Below are 18,301 nucleotides of genomic sequence, written 5' to 3' on the forward strand. Positions count from 1 at the left end.
TGGTGTTGGGAAAACTAGTCAACCACATGTAGAAGAATGAAACCAGAATAATTTCTAACACCATACACATCAGATCAGTAGTGTCCAACTCTTTGTGACCCTATGAATCACAGCACGCCAGTCCTCCCTGTCCATCACCAACACGCGGAGTTTACCCAAACTCATCTCCATCGAGTCAGTGATGCCATCCAGCCATCTCAACCTCCATCGTCCCCTTCTCCTCCTGCCTCCAATCTTTCTCAGCATCAGGGTCTCTTCCAGTGAGTCAACTCTTCGCATGAGGTGGCCAAAGTATTGGAGTTCCAGCTTCAACATCAGTGCTTCCACTGAACACCCAGGACTGATCTACTTTAGGATGGACTGGTTGGATCTCCTTGCAGTCCAAGGGACTCTCAAGAGTCTTCTCCAACACCACAGTTCAAAAGCATCAATTCTTCAATGCTCAGCTTTCTTCACAGTCAAAATCTCACATCCATACATGACTACTGGAAAAACCATAGCCTTGACTAGACGGACCTTTGTTGACAAAGTAATGTCTCTGCTTTTTAATATGCTGTCAAGGTTGGTCATAACTTTCCTACTAAGGAGTAAGCATCTTTTAATTCAATGGCTGCAATCACCATCTACAGTGATTTTAGAGGCCCCCCAAAATAAAGTCTGACCCTGTTTGCACTGTTCCCCGTCTATTTCCCATGAAGTGATGATACCAGATGCCATGATCTTAGTTTTCTGAATGTTGAGCTTTAAGCCAACTATTTCTCTCTCCTCTCTCACTTTCATCAAGAGGCTTTTTAGTTCTTCTTCACTTTCTGCCATAAGGGTGGTGTCATCTGCATGTCTGAGGTTATTGATATTTCTCCCGGCAATCTTGATTCCAGCTTGTGTTTCTTCCAGCCCAGCGTTTCTCATGATGTACTCTGCATAGGAGTTAAATAAGCAGGGTGACAATATACAGCCTTGACGGACTCCTTTTCCTATCTGGAACCAGTCTGTTGTTCCATGTCCAGTTCTAACTGTTGCTTCCTGACCTCCGTACAGGTTTCTCAAGGAACAGGTCAGGTGGTCTGGTATTCCCATCTCTTTCAGAATTTTCCACAGTTCATTGTGATCCACACAGTCAAAGACTTTGGCATAGTCAATAAAGCAGAAATAGATGTTTTTCTGAAACTCTCTTGCTTTTTCGATGATCCATTGGATGTTGGCAATTTGATCTCTGGTTCCTCTGCCTTTTCTAAAACCAGCTTGGACATCTGGAAGTTCACAGTTCACGTATTGCTGAAGCCTGGCTTGGAGAATTTTGAGCATTACTTTATAGCGTGTGAGATGAGTGCAACTGTGCGGTAGTTTGAGAATTCTTTGGCATTGCCTTTCTTTGGGATTGGGTTGAAAACTGGCCTTTTCCTTCCTGTGGCCACTGCTGAGTTTTCCAAATTTGCTGGCACATTGAATGGAGCAGTTTCACAGCATCATATTTTTAGTATTTGAAATAGCTCAGCTGCTTTCTAAGGCCCACTTAAGTTCACATTCCAGGATTTCTGGCTGTAAGTGAGTGATCACACCATCATGATTATCTGGGTCATGAAGATCTTTTTGTACAGTTCTTCTGTGTATTCTTGCCACCTATTCTTAATATCTTCTGCTTCTGTTAGGTTCATACAATTTCTGTCCTTTATCGAGCTCATCTTTGCATGAAATGTTCCCTTTATGTTTCTAATTTTCTTGAAGAGGTCTCTTGTCTTTCCCATTATGCTGTTTTCCTCTATTTCTTTGCATCAATTGCTGAGGAAGGCTTTCTTATCTCTCCTTGCTATTCTTTGGAACTCTGCATTCAAATGGGAATATCTTTCCTTTTCTCCTTTGCTTCCCTTCTTATCACTGCTATTTGTAAGGCCTCCTCTGACAGCCATTTTGCTTTTTTGCATGTCTTTTCATGGGGATGGTCTTGATCCCTGTCTCCTGTACAATGTCATGAACTTCCATCCATAGTTCATCAGGCAGTTTGTCTATCAAATCTAGTCCCTTAAATCTATTTCTCACTTCCACTGTGGTGCTCCTCTGCTGTCATAGCCTACCCCACCTCCGAGATTAGGGGCAGTGGCAGAGAGGTGCTACCCCATGTCCGAGTTCAGGGGCGGCGTCCAAGAGGATTTACCCCACCTCTGAGGAGTGGCGCTTGTGCGGGGACAGGAGTGGCCAAGAGGAGCTACTCCACGTTCAATGTCAGGAAGGGTGGCCATGAGGAGATACCCCACGTCCAATGTAAGGAGCCATGGCTGCGCTTTGCTGAAACAGCCGTGAAGAGATATCCCACGTCCAAGGTAAGAGAAAACCAAGTAAGACGGTAGGAGTTGTGAGAGGGCATCAGAGGGCACTGAAACCATAATCACAGAAAACTAGCCAATCTGATCACATGGACCACAGCTTTGTCTAACTCATTGAAACTAAGCCATGCCGTTTGGGGCCAACCAAGAAAGATGGGTCATGGTGGAGAGGTCTGACAGAATGTGGTCCACTAGAGAAAGGAATGGCAAACCACTTCAGTATTCTTGCCTTGAGAATACCATGAACAGTATGAAAAGGCAGAAAGATAGGATATTGAAAGAGGAACTCCGCAAGTCAGTAGGTCCCCGATATGCTACTGGAGATCAGTGGAGAAATAACTCCAGAAAGAATGAAGTGATGGAGCCAAAGCAAAAAAGTACCTAGTTGTGGATGTGACTGGTGATAGAAGCAAGGTCTGCTGCTGTAAAGAGCAATATTGCATAGGAACCTGGAATGTTAGGTCCATGAATCAAGGCAAATTGGAAGTGGTCAAACAGGAGATGGCGAGAGTGAGCATCGACATTCTAGGAATCAGCGAACTAAGATGGACTGGAATGGGTGAATTTAACTCAGATGACCATTATATCTACTACTGTGGGCAGGAATCCCTTAGAAGAAATGGAGTAGCCATCATGGTCAACAAAAGAGTCTGAAATGTAGTGTGACTGAGAGCAGTGATTTTGGAGCCCCCAAAAATAAAATCTGGCACTGTTTCCACTCTTTCACCATCTATTTCCCATGAAGTGGTGGGACCAGATGCCATGATCTTAGTTTTCTGAATGTTGAGCTTTAAGCCAAGTTTTTCTCTCTCCTCTCTCACTTTCATCAAGAGGCTTTTTAGTTTCTCTTCACTTTCTGCCATAAGGGTAGTGTCATCTGCATATCTGACGTTACTGATACTTCTCCCAGCAATCTTGATTCCAGCTTTACTCAGCTATAAAAATAAACACATTTGAGTGAGTTCTAATGAGGCAGATGAAACTGGTGCCTATTATACAGAGTGAAGTAAGTCAGAAAGGGAAACACCAGTACTATATACTGACACATATATATGGAATTTAGAAAGATGGTAATGATGATCCTATATTCAAGGCAGCAAAAGAGACACAGATGTAAAGAACAGACTTTTGCACTCTGTGGGAGAAGGCAAGGGTGGGATGATTTGTGAGAATAGCATTGAAACATGTATATTACCTTATGTATAATAGATGACCAGTGCAAGTTCGATGCATGAATCAGGGTGCTCAAGGCTGGTGCTTTGAGTGAGGGATTCAGGATCAGGGGACACATGTGCATCCATGGCTGATTCATGCCAATGTATGGCAAAAAGCATCACAGTATTTTAAACAGTTGTCCTCCAATTAAAATAAATTAATTAATTAACATTAAGAACACCATCAAAAGACTCCAAATACGCCAACGCTCAAGTAAACAATTTCAAAATTAAATTTTGTTCACTATTTGAGCTCTTATCTTTTCATTTATTGAGGGACTCCCTCATTTCTGGGGAGATACATTTACTGTCTTCCTATTTGCAAGTCTAATTTTGAGTAAATGGAATTTTCTGGGGAAAAAAAAAGGTGCAAGTACAATCTTTAAGTGAGTGGCTAATTGAAGAATCTAAATCTGTTCTTATTGTTATTGTTCAATCTCTAAGTCATGTTCAACTCTTTGTGACCCCATGGACTGTAGCCCTCCAAGCTTCTCTGTCCTCCTCTATCTCCTGGAGTTTGGTCAAGTCCATGTCCGTTGAGCTGGTAATGCTACAAACTCAGTCATACCAACTCATTCTCTGCTGCGCCCTTCTCCTTTTTCCCGCGATCTTTGCCAGAATCAGGGCCTTTTCTAAAGTGGCTTAAAAATCTAAAACATGAGGCTAGAAGAAGGATAGCTTATTCAAGTCGCAACCTTAGAAGAAAAATGCACACAATTTTAAAAGACAGCAGCTTATACTTTTTGGGAATATAATTTAATATTTAATGCTGTTTAAATATCACTCACTTTCTATGAGCATTTGAACCACAGTAGTATTATGCCCATAATATAGTTTCAAAAAATACTTCATTAACCTTACATGTTTTAGTTATTGCAAATATTAATTGTCATTGCTGTTGTTGTTCCGTCAATACATCGTGTTTGATTCTTTGAGACCCCATGGACTGCAGCACACCAAGATTCCCTGTCCTTCATTATCTCCTGGAGTTTGCTCAAACTCATGTCCATTGAGTTGGTGATGACATCCAACCATCTCATCGTCTGTCACTCCCTTCTCTTCCTGCACTTAATCATTCCATTTCACAAAACAAAATTCTACAGTGAATTCTGGTTAATTTGTCTCTACTAAGGAGAGAGCTGAGTATGAAACTTAAACAAGAACATTTAATGGAATACAAATATCCAATCTAGAAACTCTAATAAGAATCTCTCTTCACTGGGTAATGCTCTTAGCAATTACACAGAAAATTATCACACATGGCTCCTCCTAAAATGTGTTATAGATCAGACTCATAATCTTTCCTTCCCCAAAAAATGGCACAAGAATTGATTTCAATTAATATTTAATACTTATTTCCATCCCTTGTCAAAAAAAAATGCTTCATACACATGAAATTTAATGCTGGCGGCCTGAATTCATTCATGGAACTTTTAAGGACTATTCATTTACAGTGAATTTTCTGTTCTATCAATGTTACTGGAAGTCTGAAATAGATGGTAGGATGTGCTGAAGTGCCAATAGGTTTAGGGGAAGAAAAGTTTCTCAATAATTTGCTAAAATGAGTTGTATAAATTAGGTTAACATGACATTATATATATCCAGTACCTCTCGCACAGAACTGAGCTGACATTCCCTCCTTGCTTTGCTTGCTCCCATACACATCCCTGATGTCTGGATATGAACTATTGACAAAAACATCAGGTAAAGTCATTAGCCTCCAATTAAAATAAATAAATTAATTTAAAAAATTAAAAAATAAAATAAAAATAAATTAGGCCTATGTCTTTGAAAACTAGAAAGTATTTTGTGCATTGGAAGTTTTATTTTTTTAATTTCAATTGGAAGCTAATTACTTTAAAATAGTGTGGAGGTTTTTGCATACATCGACATGAATCAGCCATGGGTGTACACGTGTCATCATCCTGAACCTCCTTCCCACCTCCCTCCCTTCCCCCTCCCTCTGGGTTGTCCCAGAGCACCAGCTTTGGGTGCACTGCTTCATGCATCGAATTTCCACTGGTTTGACTTCTTTGCTTGTTTTTTTTTTTCATGCTATATCAACACATAAGGTGCTAGAGAGTATTTATAGTGTTGGTGGTGTGTTTTCACAGAGTGTGAGGTTCCAGTGGACACTTCCACAATTGTGTACCTTTACTTACACACTCAATTCTCCCGCAAAGGTTTTGTTAAAAGGACAGCACCTCCACTGGGAACAGTATACATATCAATAGTAGCAGCATGGTTGTAGCTAAGCACTGCAGAATAGACTTGCAGTACTGGAAACTAACTAAGATTACACAATTTTGTCTTTAAATAAAACCCACTGGACCCCTCCAACCTTATATGTACACTTTCCTATCAATGTTTCCATTGTTTTCCTCTATAGGATCCAGAGTTCATGGATTTGAAGATTATATAATTTTGCATTCTATCTTTAAGAAAAAGTTTGCAAAATTATTAATGGAAGTTAAACACTAGAGTGAACATATATTTTGAGGGAGAAAAGCAATCAATACCAACTGCAAAATTTTAAAACCTGATAATCCCATATATATCATAAAATCCAGAAAATGATACAGCATTTTATTAACTGCCTAATATAGCCCTAAACCTTTCTTTACTTTTTGAAGCATAGTTATTTTTCACCTTTAATATGACATAGTATTTTCTATGGAGAAGTGGAGAAATTCAAAAATTTCCCTTTAGCGTGATTGATAAAAAAACATTTTTAACACTGATATTTTTGAAGCCTTTCTTTCAGTTTCACGTCTCATTAGTGGTTATGGTATAGACTGTTAGAATTGTCAAATTTGGAGAAGCCTCTATCAGATTTCTTTCCCAGCTGAGCTAAATAAGTTTTTGACAGATCATTTCTGGACCCAATCAATTCAGTCTCTGTTACTCAACACTAACCACATATTCCAGCACCAGTGCTGGAGGTCACAAATAAACAGCAGAATCAGACCTCCGTCCATGAAAATAACAGAAGAGATGGGAAGAATATTCCTGGAGTCATTTCTACAAAAGAGTGCTACTGATAACTAAATCACACAAATAAAACTATTCTGATAAATCTAAACTTACAGATCTCCAACACAATGATGCCACTTGGCATGGCATGATCCCACAAGCATCTTTGTTTACTCTAATACAACCCGCCCAAGGGGAAGTGTGACAGATGGGAAAGTGATCACATCTGATAGCAGGTAAAACACCTTACTTTTCCAACAAAGAAATATGACCGTGTAAGCACATTTGGCAAGCTCCTCCCTGAAGCTGGAAGGTCAGTTCTTCGTTGCTCACCCTCTCTAGCATAGCCTTCCTTCCTCCTGTCCCCCATGAACAACCCCCCCAACACAGAGACACACCTCTGCTTGAGCCTAGACCACCTGACCTGACTCCTCCCTCATCCCCTTAATGTCAGACTTTAGTGTTTCCATCTTCAGTATTACCTTTGCCTGATTCTTGCAAGCCCATCCTTGTGCACCTAGCCAAGGCGACATCTCAGTAAATCTCACAATGGTTGAGTTCCTAAATATTTTCCCCTTTCTTCACTCATTCTCCAATCCTCCCTTAACAATTGAGAATTAGAAAATTCTCCTAAACCTTACTTTATCCTCTGATTAAGAACTTTCAGGTGACCCTTAATTACAATCAGTGATGTTATAACCTCAGCCTTTGAGATCATCTTTATCCCTGTATTATTTACCCTGCTATTTTAAATGAATTCTGTTTCCCCTAACTATTTTCCATATATTTTAGGTTTGCTTTAGAAAGTCCCTCTTCTTGTCTTATATTCCACCCCCACTTCACTATTTTTTTTTGCATGGAGCATCCTAGCTCTTCTCTCTCCTCTTCAAATAAATGTCTAAACTAATTGTAATTGAATATTAATGACATTATTGATCCTCAAATTTCTAGAATAAAAGTTTTTCAAAGGAAAAAATAAAAGAACAAATATGATTTAATTTGCACATACTGGTTAAAAAGAAAAAAAAGTAATTCTTAATCACCTTGGTCTGTTGCTGTTTTGCTTACTATCTTTGGGATTTCTCTAAACACCTATAGTCATAAAGATACTTCTCTTTTCTGAGAAGGTACAGTCTCTATTTGACACAACACATACTATGATGTGACAGGAGACAATTAAGGACTGAAATTGGTATGGACCTAACAGAAGCAGAAGATATTAAGAAGAGGTGGCAAGTATACACAGAAGAATTATACAAAAAAAGATCTTCATGATCCAGATAATCACAATGGTGTGATCACTCACCTAGTTCCAGACATCCTGGAATGTGAAGTCAAGTGGGCCTTAGGAAGCATCACTACGAACAAAGCTAGTAGAGGTAATGAAATTCCAGTTGAGCTATTTCAAATCCTAAAAGATAATGTTGTGAAAGTGCTGCACTCAGTATGTCAACAAATTTGGAAAACTCAGCAGTGGCCATAGGACTGGAAGAGATCAGTTTTCATTTCAACCCCAAACAAAGGCAATGCCAAAGAATGCTCAAACTACCACACAATTGCACTCATCTCACTCACTAGTAAAGTAATGCTCAAAATTCTACAAGCCAGGCTTCAACAGTTTGTGAACTGTGAGCTTCCAGATGTTCAAGCTGGTTTTAGAAAAGGCAGAGGAACCAGAGATCAAATTGCCAATATCTGTTAGATCATCATAAAAGCAAGGGAGTTCCAGAAAAAAAAAATATCTAAGAGATGGGAATACCAGACGACCTGACCTGCCTCTTGAGAAATCTGTATAAAGGTCAGGAAGCAACAGTTAGAACTGTACATGGAACATCAGACTGGATCCAAATAGGAAAAGGAGTATGTCAAGGCTGTATATCGTCACCCTGCTTATTTAACTTATATGCAGAATACATCATGAGAAAATTGGGCTGGATGAAGCACAAGCTGGAATCAAGGTTGCCAGGAGAAATATCAATAACCTCAGATATGCAGATGACACTACCCTTATGACAGAAAGTGAAGAAGAACTAAAGAGCCTCTTGATGAACGTGAAAGAGGAGAGTGAAAAAGTTGGCTTAAAATTCAACATTCAGAAAACTAAGATCATGGCATCTGGTCCCATCCCTTCATGGTAAACATATGGGGAAACAGTGAAACAGTGACAGACTTTATTTTTTGGGCTTCAAAACCACTGTAGATGGTGACTGAAGCCATGAAATTAAAAGTTAAAAGATGCTTGTTCCTTGGAAAAAATGTTATGACCAACCTAGGCAGCATATTAAAAAACAGAGACATTACTTTGGCAACAAAGGTCCATTTAGTCAAAGCTATGGTTTTTCCAGTAGTCATATATGGATGTGAGAGTTGGACTATAAAGAAAGCTGAGGGCTGAAGAATTAATGTTTTTCCACTGTGGTGTTGGAGAAGACTCTTGAGAGTCACTTGGACTACAAGGAGATCAAGACAGTTGATCCTAAAGAAAGTCAATCGTGAATATTCATTGGAAGGACTGATGTTGAAGCTGAAGCTCCAATACTTTGGCCACCTGATGCAAAGAACTGACTCATTTGAAAAGACCCTGATGCTGGGAACGATTGAAAGTGGGAGGAGAAGGGGATGACAGAGGATGAGATGGTTGGTTGGCATCACTGAGTCAATGGAAACTAGTTTGAGTAAACTCCAGGAGTTGGTGATGGAGAGGGAGGCCTGGCGTACTACAATCCATGGGGTAGCAAAGAGTTGGACATGACTGAGTGACTGAACTGAACTAAACTCTGCATATGTATAATATCTTTCCAACAATATCACAGGTTTGATTCAATTGCTATTACCAAACACACTGCTTAGTCCTGGAAAGATAAAATAAACATAAGAGAAAGTTTCTGCCTATAGGATGTCTGAATCTTGTAAGTGGGAGAAGATAAGAGTGACTACTAATTATAACAGAGAGTAGAGTATAGCCCTGCACAGCAATTACATATTATGTAGTAATTGTTGGATTCTTCGACCCTCCCACTAGATGATTTGTTTTTGAACATGGAGGCACTGTCTCTTTAATCACAGTTTCTTTTCTATCTGACACTTAGATTCTAGTTGTTTTTCCATGGTTGGAGATGCTCAAGTAGGTGCTGGGAGGTGTCCTAAATGTTGCTGAGGAGACTCAGACACTGACTGATGATGTGGATTCAAGACTCAAAGCACAAATGACGTGTAAACACGTGTTTGCATTCTCTATGTACTATGTGGAATATGAATCTGGGTGCAAGTCTCAATTCCAAGCTTCAGTTTCCTCACCTATGAAAGCAATTTGTCAATAACTGGTTGGGAGTGTTATCATGAGATTAGTGATGGGAACCTATTTGGTACCCAAAGGTTAAGTTTATTTTACATGTTATCCACTGATAAAGCTGGTGAGCTTTATATTTTGTTGTGTTGAAGTTTTTTGAAATCTATTACCCAAATCTACTTTAATCATAAAGATGAATCTGAAAAATGTAGCAGAAAGTTAGTGAAGAGACGCTTTAAAATATTTAAAGTCTGGATTAGGACATGTGACAAACTAAACTTCACATTTTTAAAGTTTCATTAATACTGTTCAGTTCACTTGCTCAGTCGTGTCCAACTCATTTTGACCCCATGGACTACAGCACACCAGACAACCCTGTCCATCACCAACTCCCATAACTTAGTCAAACTCATGTCCATTGAGTCGGTGATGCAATCCAAACATCTCATTCTCTGTCATCCCCTTCTCCTCCCGCCTTCAATCTTTCCCAGCATCAGGGTCTTTTCAAATGAGTCAGTTATTCACATCAGGTGGCCAAAGTATTGGAGCTTCAGCTTCAGCATCAGTTCTTCCAATGAATATTCAGGACTGATTCTCTTTAGGATTGACTGCCTTGATATCCTTGTAGACCATGGGACTCTCAAGAGTCTTCTCCAACACCACAGTTGAAAAGCAGGGCTCAGTGCTTCAGCGTTCAGCTTTCTTTACAGTCCAGCTCTCACATCCATATATGACTATTGGAAAAACCATAGCTTTGAGGTCCTAAAAAAGATACTGATAGGGCCATAACTCCTGCCAAGTAGGCAGTCTGTGTCCCTGCACACTTGGCACCACCAGGGTCCCCGTAAACCAAGCAGCTGCACCACCCTCATGCTCAATTCTCACTGGGCCAGAGCTCCCACAGGCCAAAAAAAAAAAAAATCCCTACAAAAAATGAAGTCGCACACAGGGTCACATCGGTCCTGTTTGATTCTTTGCGACCCTGTACACTGTGGCCTGCCAGGCTTCTCTGTCAGAGAAGGGGTTCTCTAGGCAAGAATACTGGAGCATATTGGCCAATACTGGTTGCCATATGCTTGTAGAGCACTGTATTTCCTACTACCATAGCCGCCAACTCCCCTGAGTACCTGGTGCTGCCAGAACCCCTATAATGCAAGCAGCTGCACCACCTCTACACCTGGCCCTCACAGGGGCAAACCTAAGCCCTCCAGGGTAGCCTCAGGAGCCAAACCCCAGTGGGTGACCCATATCTAGAAGGGGAAATAAAAATCACAATTGAAGCCCAGGGGCAATGTGGCTAAGGAAGAAGACTCAAAACCTTCAGATCATTTGTACAAGCTGCAGATTAAATCCACACAATCAAAAAGGCAGACTCTGTGTCTACGGAATATATAAAAGGATCTTGAGAGTTCCCACAAAAGAAAATGCACTAGCTCTAATAGCTGTGGACATTGGAGGCCAAGAACACAGAGGTATAGGACAAGATTAGAATCTGAGCAGCTTCCACAGCAGGTCCAAAGATCAGCACAGTGTTGGAGGGCATCCTAGGGAAGTAAGCACAGGAAAGGACTCTAAAAACAGTGACTCAAGAAAAATATTTATTCTTATTTTTTGACTTGTTCTGTAGATTCTTTCGGATTTTCTTTTTTTTTTTCTCCAGCCCTCCCCCACCTCCGTTGTAGTTGTTGGTCTTATTGGCACTAAGAAATCCAATAAAGATTTTGAGCTTTTTTTTTGTTTTTCTCAGTCACATTTTTTTATTGTTGTCATAAACCTCTGCCTCTATGTTGGGCTTTTGCAGTTTTGTGGAGTTTTCTTCTTTCTTTTTTCATTTCTCTTTTTCTAATTTTAAATTTTAATTTTTTACACCAATTATTATTTTTTTCTACATGTATTCCCCTGTGTGCCTGTCCTACTGTTCTTTTCCCCTTGCAGTTAATCTTTAACCTATATAAATCTTATTTATCTACCTCTATTTAACTTTGCATATTTATACTTCCTTTCTTTTCTTTCTCTTCTTTCCTCTCAATATATTTGTTAGTTTTATTTTCATTGCTTTATTCCCCACCTGGCACCTTGCTTTAGTTTTCTTTTCCATTTTGTGCTTTAATTAGTTTTGTTATGGTAGATATAATTTTTGGTTGCCTTTGTTCACCGGGTCAATCTATTGTATTTAATTTTTGTTGGACTGTTTTCATTTTGCTTATATATATGTGTATATTCTGTCATACTTTATATTGTTGTTATAAATCTCTGCCTCTATATTGGGCTCTTGCAGTTCTGTGGAGTTTTCCTCTCTCCCTCTTTTTTCTTTCTTCTTCTTCTTTGTTTCTCTTTTCTCTTTTTTATGATTTTAATTTTTAAAGGTATTATTTTTTTCTACATTTATTCTTTCATTTGCCTTTCTTATTGTTCTTTTCTCCTTGTGGTTAATCTTTAATGTATATAAATCTTCCTCATCTACTTCTATTTACCTTTGCATATCTATTCTTTCTTTTCTTTCCTTTCAACATATTTGTTAGTTTTGTTTTCATTGCTTTATTCCCCACTTGGCACCTTGCTTTAGTTTTGTTTTCCAGTTTGTGCTTAAGCTAGTTTTGTTCTTAACTGGTGAATATAATTTTTTATTTCCTTTCTTCGCTGGATCAATCTACTGTACTTTATTTTTGTTGGACTGTTTTCACTTTGCACTTAGGTGTATATGTATATGAGTATATTCCATTATTTTTAATTATTATTTGCCTGATTCTGTAACTGCCATTGGTCTGGGGTTCATCTTTGGTCTCTCGTTTTTGGATAGCTGTTTTACTCTCCCTTAATGCCATAACAAACCACTTGTGGAATATTCATTCCTGATCAGAGATCAAAGCCTGAGCCTTTGCAGTGGGAGCACTGACTTCAAGACCCTAGACTACCAGAGAATTAACCCTAGGGAGTGTCAAATACTGAGAACTCACACAAAAGAAACCACTTGAATACAAGACCAGCATCACTCAACCAACAGTAGCACCCCATGCAGGTCGCCTCATCTAAACAACAAACAAAACAAAAATACAAACCAAATCATCAGCATACAGAAGTACCACCTCACTCAGCCTTGCCCATCAGAGGAAAAACAAATGACAAAAACTCATCACAAATCTCACCCTATACAAAGCTCACACAAACCACTGGACCAACCTTAGGAGGACAGAAACCAAAAGGAAGAAAGAATTCAACCTTATTCAAGGAAAAAATTCAATTTTCCTTGAAGCCTGGGAAAAGGAGACCTCAAATGCAATAACTTAAAAAAAAAAGAAAGAAAGAAAGAAAAGAAAAGGCAGAGAAATACTGCACAAGTGAAGGAACAAATTAGAAACACAGATGTCCAAATAAACACAGAGAAAATAGGAAAATTACCTGAAAAAGAATTCAGAATAATGATTGTAAAGATGATCAAAAATCTTGAGAACAAAATGGAGAAAATGCAAGATCAATTAATAAAGACCTAGAAAAATTAAAGAATAAGCATATAGAGACAAATAACACAATTACTGAAATTAAAAAATACTCGAGAAGGAATCAATAGCAGAATATATGAAGCAGAAGAATGAGTCAGTGAGCTGGAAGATAAAATGGTAGAAATAACTTCTGAAGAGCAGAATAAAGTAAAAAGAATTAAAGAGCTGAGGACAGTCTCAGAGGCCTTTGGGGCCATATCAAAGGCACCAACATTCGAATTAGAAGGGTCCTAGAAGAATAAGAGAGAAAGAAAGGGTACGAGAAAAATTTTTGTAGAGATTATAGTTGAAAATGTCCCCAACATGGAAAAGGAAATAGCCCATTAATTCCAAGAGGTACAAAGAGTCCTATGCAGGATAAATCCAAGGAGAAACATGCCAAGACACATACTAATCAAACTAACAGATACTAAACACAGAGAAAGAATATTAAAAGCAGCAAGGGAAAAGCAACAAGTTACATGCAAGGGAAACCACATACTCGTAACAGTTGATCTTTCAGGAGAAGCTCTGCAGGCCAGCAGGGAATGGCAGGATATATTTAAAGCACTGAAAGGGACAAATCTACAACCAAGATTACTGTACCTAGCAAGGATCTCATTCAAAATTGATGGAGAAGTAAAAAAGCTTTTCAGACAAGCAAAAGTTAAGAGAATTCAGTACCACCAAACCAGCTTTACAACAAATGTTAAATGGACTTCCATAGTCAAGAAATACAACAGAAGAAAAAAAGATCTACAAAATCAACCCCAAATAATTAGAAATTGGCAATAGGAACATATATATCAATAGTTACTTTAAATGTAAATGAATTAAATGCTCCAACCAAAAGACAGACTGGCTGAATGAATACAAAAACAAAACCCACACATATGCTGTCTACAGGGAACCCACTTCAGGCCTCAAGACACATATAGCCTGAAAGTGAGAGAGAGGAAAAAAAATAGTCCACACAAATGGGGACCAAAAGAAAGCTGGAGTAGCAATCCTCATATCAGACAAAATAAACCTTAAAATAAAGAAGATCACAAGAGATAAGGAAGGACACCACATAATGATGAAGGGATCAATCCAAGAGGAAGATATAACAATTGTAAATATCTATGTACCCAACATAGTAGCACCTCAATATATTAATACAAACATTAACAGACATAAAAGGAGAAATTGACAGTAACATAATAATAGTGGGAGGCTTTACCACCCCACTCACACCAAAGGACAGATCATCAAACAGAAATTTAAGAAGGAAACACAAGTCTTAAATGATACATTAGATGAGAGGATCTCATTGATATCTTCAGGACATTCCATCCAAATGCAGAAAAATACACCTTCTTTTCAAGTGCACTTGGAACATTCTCCAGGGTAGACCAAATCTTGGGTCACAAATCAAATCTCAGTAAATTTAAGAAAATTGAAACCATATCAGGCATCTTCTCTGACCACACCCTATGAGGCTAGATATCAATTACAAGGAAAAAAAAAACTGTAAGAAACACAAACACATGGAGATTATACAACACGTCTCTGAACAACCAACAGGTTACTGAAGAAATCAAAATGGAAATCAAAAAAATTCTAGAAACAAATGACGATGAGAACACAACAACTCAACACCTATGGGATGCAGCAAAAGCAGTTCTTAGAGGGAAGTTTATGGCAACACAATCCTACCACAAGAAACAAGAAAAACATTGACTAGACAACCTAACCTTACACCTAAAACAACTGGAAAAAGAAGAACAAAAAACCGAAAATTAATAGAAGGAAAGAAATCATAAAAATCTGAGCAGAAAAAGAAATCTAAGAAACAATAGTAAAGATTAATAAAACTAAAAGTCTGTTCTTTGAGAAGATAAGCAAAATTGACAAACCCTTAAACATACTCATCAAGAAAAAGAGAAGAATCAAATCAAATTGGAAATGAAAACAAAATTAGAAAGGCAAAAGGAGAGGTTACAACAGACTTGCAGAAATACAAGGGATTATAAGAGAATATTGTGAACAAGTATATGGCAATGAACTATATAACCTGGAAGAAATGGACAGTTTCTTAGAAAAGTTCAGTCTTCTAACACTGAACCAGGAAGAAAGAGAAATTATGAACAACCCAATTACAAGCACTGAAATTGAAGCTGTGATAAAAACAAAAAAGAAAATCTCCCCCAAAACAAAAGCCCAGGACCAGATGGCTTCACAGGAGAATTCTATCAAACATTTAGAAAAGAGCTAATGCTTATCCTTCTAAAATCTTTCAAAAAATTGCAGAGGAAGGAACACTTCCCAATTCATTCTTCGAGGCCACCATAACCCTGATATCAAAACCAGACAAAGACAACACAAAAAAAGGAAACTACAGGCCAATATCATTGATAAACATAGATGTGAAAATCCTCAACAAAATTTTAGCAAACAGAATTCATCATCACATCAAAAAGCTCATACACCATGATCAAGTTGGGTTTATTCCAGGGATGCAAGCATTCTTTAATACACGTGAATCAAACAATGTGATACACTATATTAATAAACTGAAAGATAAAAACCATATGATAATCTCTTTAGATGCAGTAAAGCCTTTGACAAAATTCAGCACCTATTTATGATTAAAACTCTTCAAAAAATAGGCATATAAGGAACCTACCTCGACATAGTAAGGCCCTATATGATAAGCCTATAGCAAACCTTATTCTCAATGGTGAAAAATTGAGAGCATTCCCCCTAAGATCAGGATCACGACAAGGCTGTTCACTTTCACCACTATTATTCAACATAGTTCTGGAAGTCCAAGCTACAACAATCAGAGAAGAAAAAGAAATGAAAGGAATCCAGATCAGAAAAGAAGAACTAAAGCTCTCACTGTTTGCAGATGACATGATACTGCACATAGAAAACCCTAAAGATAGCATCAGAAAATTATTAGAGCTAATCAGTGAATTTAGCAAAGTTGCAAGATACAAAATCAATGCAGAGAATTCACTTGCATTTCTATATATTAACAATGAGAATAAGAAAGAGCAATTAAAGAATCAATTCCAGTCACCATTGCAACAAAAAGAATTAAACATCTAGGAATAAACTTACATAAGGAGATGAAAGAACTGCACACAGAAAATTATAAGACACTAATGAGAGAAATCAAAGATGACATAAACAGATGGAGGGATATTCCTTGTTCCTGGGTAGGAAGAATCAATATTTTGAGAATGACTATACTATCAAATGATATCTACCAATTCAATGAGATCTCTTTCAAATTTCCAATGGGATTTTTCACAGAACTAGAACAAAAAATTTCACAATTCATATGGAAACACAAGAGACCCTGTACAGCCAAAGCAGTCTTGGGAAAGAAGAATGGAGCTGGAAGAATCAACCTTCCTGACTTCAGATTATAGTACAAAGCTACAGTCATCAAGACAGTATGATATTGGCACAAAAATAGAATATAGACCAAAGAAACAGAGATAGAAAGCCCATAAATAAACCCATGCACCTATGGGTACTTTATTTTTGACAAAGAAGGCAAGAATATTCAATGGGGCAAAGACAGCCTCTTCAATAAATGGTGTTGGGAAAACTGGACAGCTACATGTAAAAGAATGACGTTAGAACACTTCTTAACTCCATACACAAAGATAAACTCAAAATGGATTAAAGACCTAAATGTAAGACCAGAAAATCGAAAACTCTTAGAGGAAAACATAGGCAGAACACTCAATGACATAAATCAATGCAAGATCCCCTATGACACACCTCCTAGAGTAATGGAAATAACAACAAAAGTAAAGAAGTGGGACCTGATTAAACTTAAAAACTTTTGCACATCAAAGGAAATGCTAAGCAATGTGAAAAGAAAACCCTCAGAATGGAAAAAAAAAATAGCAAATGAAACACGTGACAAAGGATTAATTTCCAAAATACACAAGCAGCTCATGCAACTCAATACCAGAAAAGCAAACAACCCAATCAAAAATTGGGAAAAAGACCTAAACAGACATTTCTCCAAAGAAGACATACAGATGGCTAACAAACACATGAAAAGATGCTCAACATCGCTCATTATTAGAGAAATGCCAATCAAAACTACAATGAGATATCACCTCACACTGGTCAGACTGGCACTCATCAAAAAGTCTGCAAACAATAAATGCTGGAGAGGGTGTGGAGAAAACGGAACACACCTGGACTGTTGCTGGTAATGTAAATTGATACACTCAATGTGAATTGAGCCACTATGGAAGAAGGTGCGGAGATTTCTAATAAAAACTAGGAATAAAACCACCATATGACCCAGCAATTTCACCTCTAGCCGTATACACTGAGGAAACCAAAATTGAAGGAGACATATATATCCCATTGTTCATTGCATCACTATTTACAATAACTAGAACATGGAAGCAACCTAGATGTCCATCATCAGATGAATGGATAAAGAATTTGTGGCATATATGCACAGTGAAATATTACTCAGCCATAAAAAGGAATGCATTTGAGTCAGTTATAATGAGATGGATGAACCTAGAACCTATTATACAGTGTAAAGTGAGTCAGGAAGAGAAAGATAAATACCATATTCTAACACATATATATGGAATCTAGAAAAATGGTACTGAAAAATTTATTTACAGGGCAACAATGGAGAAACAGACATAGAGAATAGACTTATGAAGATGGGGAGAGGATAGAAGAAAATGAGATGTATGGAAAGAGTAACATGGAAACTTACATTACCATATATGAAATAGATATCCAAGGAGAATTTGCTGTACGGCTCAGGAAACTCAAACAGGAGCTCTGTATCACCCTAGAGGGGTAGGATGGGGAGGAAGATGGGAAAGAGTTTCAAAAGGGAGGGGATATATGTATACCTATGGCTGATTCATGTTGAGGTTTGACAGAAAACAGCAAAATTCTGTAAAGCAATTATCCTTCAAAAAAATAAATTAATTTGAAAAAAAAAAAGAAGAAAAGAAAAACCATAGCTTTGACTAGATGGAC

The 18,301-nt window shown here is 38.0% G+C and overlaps 1 protein-coding gene across 9 annotated transcripts in view; it reads right to left on the reverse strand.

Annotated features, from left to right (window-relative positions):
* KHDRBS2 (KH RNA binding domain containing, signal transduction associated 2) overlaps positions 1–18,301 on the reverse strand; it is a 631,271-nt gene that overhangs the window by 263,783 nt on the left and 349,187 nt on the right. The window contains exons 7-8 of one of the 9 annotated variants that reach the window (XM_081523661.1): positions 18,035–18,107; positions 11,179–11,341 (exon numbers count right to left, since the gene is read on the reverse strand). The exons of the other annotated variants lie outside the window; for them this stretch is intronic. Of the exons in view, the coding sequence (XP_081379787.1) occupies positions 11,319–11,341; positions 18,035–18,107 (96 nt within the window). The 3' untranslated portion in view covers positions 11,179–11,318. Of the gene's footprint in view, positions 1–11,178; positions 11,342–18,034; positions 18,108–18,301 lie in introns of those variants that run through there. 9 annotated transcript variants of the gene reach the window in all.

The sequence above is a fragment of the Giraffa tippelskirchi genome, chromosome 8, assembly GCF_054371585.1.
Source record: "Giraffa tippelskirchi isolate mGirTip1 chromosome 8, T2T-mGirTip1v1.2.pri, whole genome shotgun sequence".
Taxonomy (NCBI): Eukaryota; Metazoa; Chordata; class Mammalia; order Artiodactyla; family Giraffidae; genus Giraffa; species Giraffa tippelskirchi.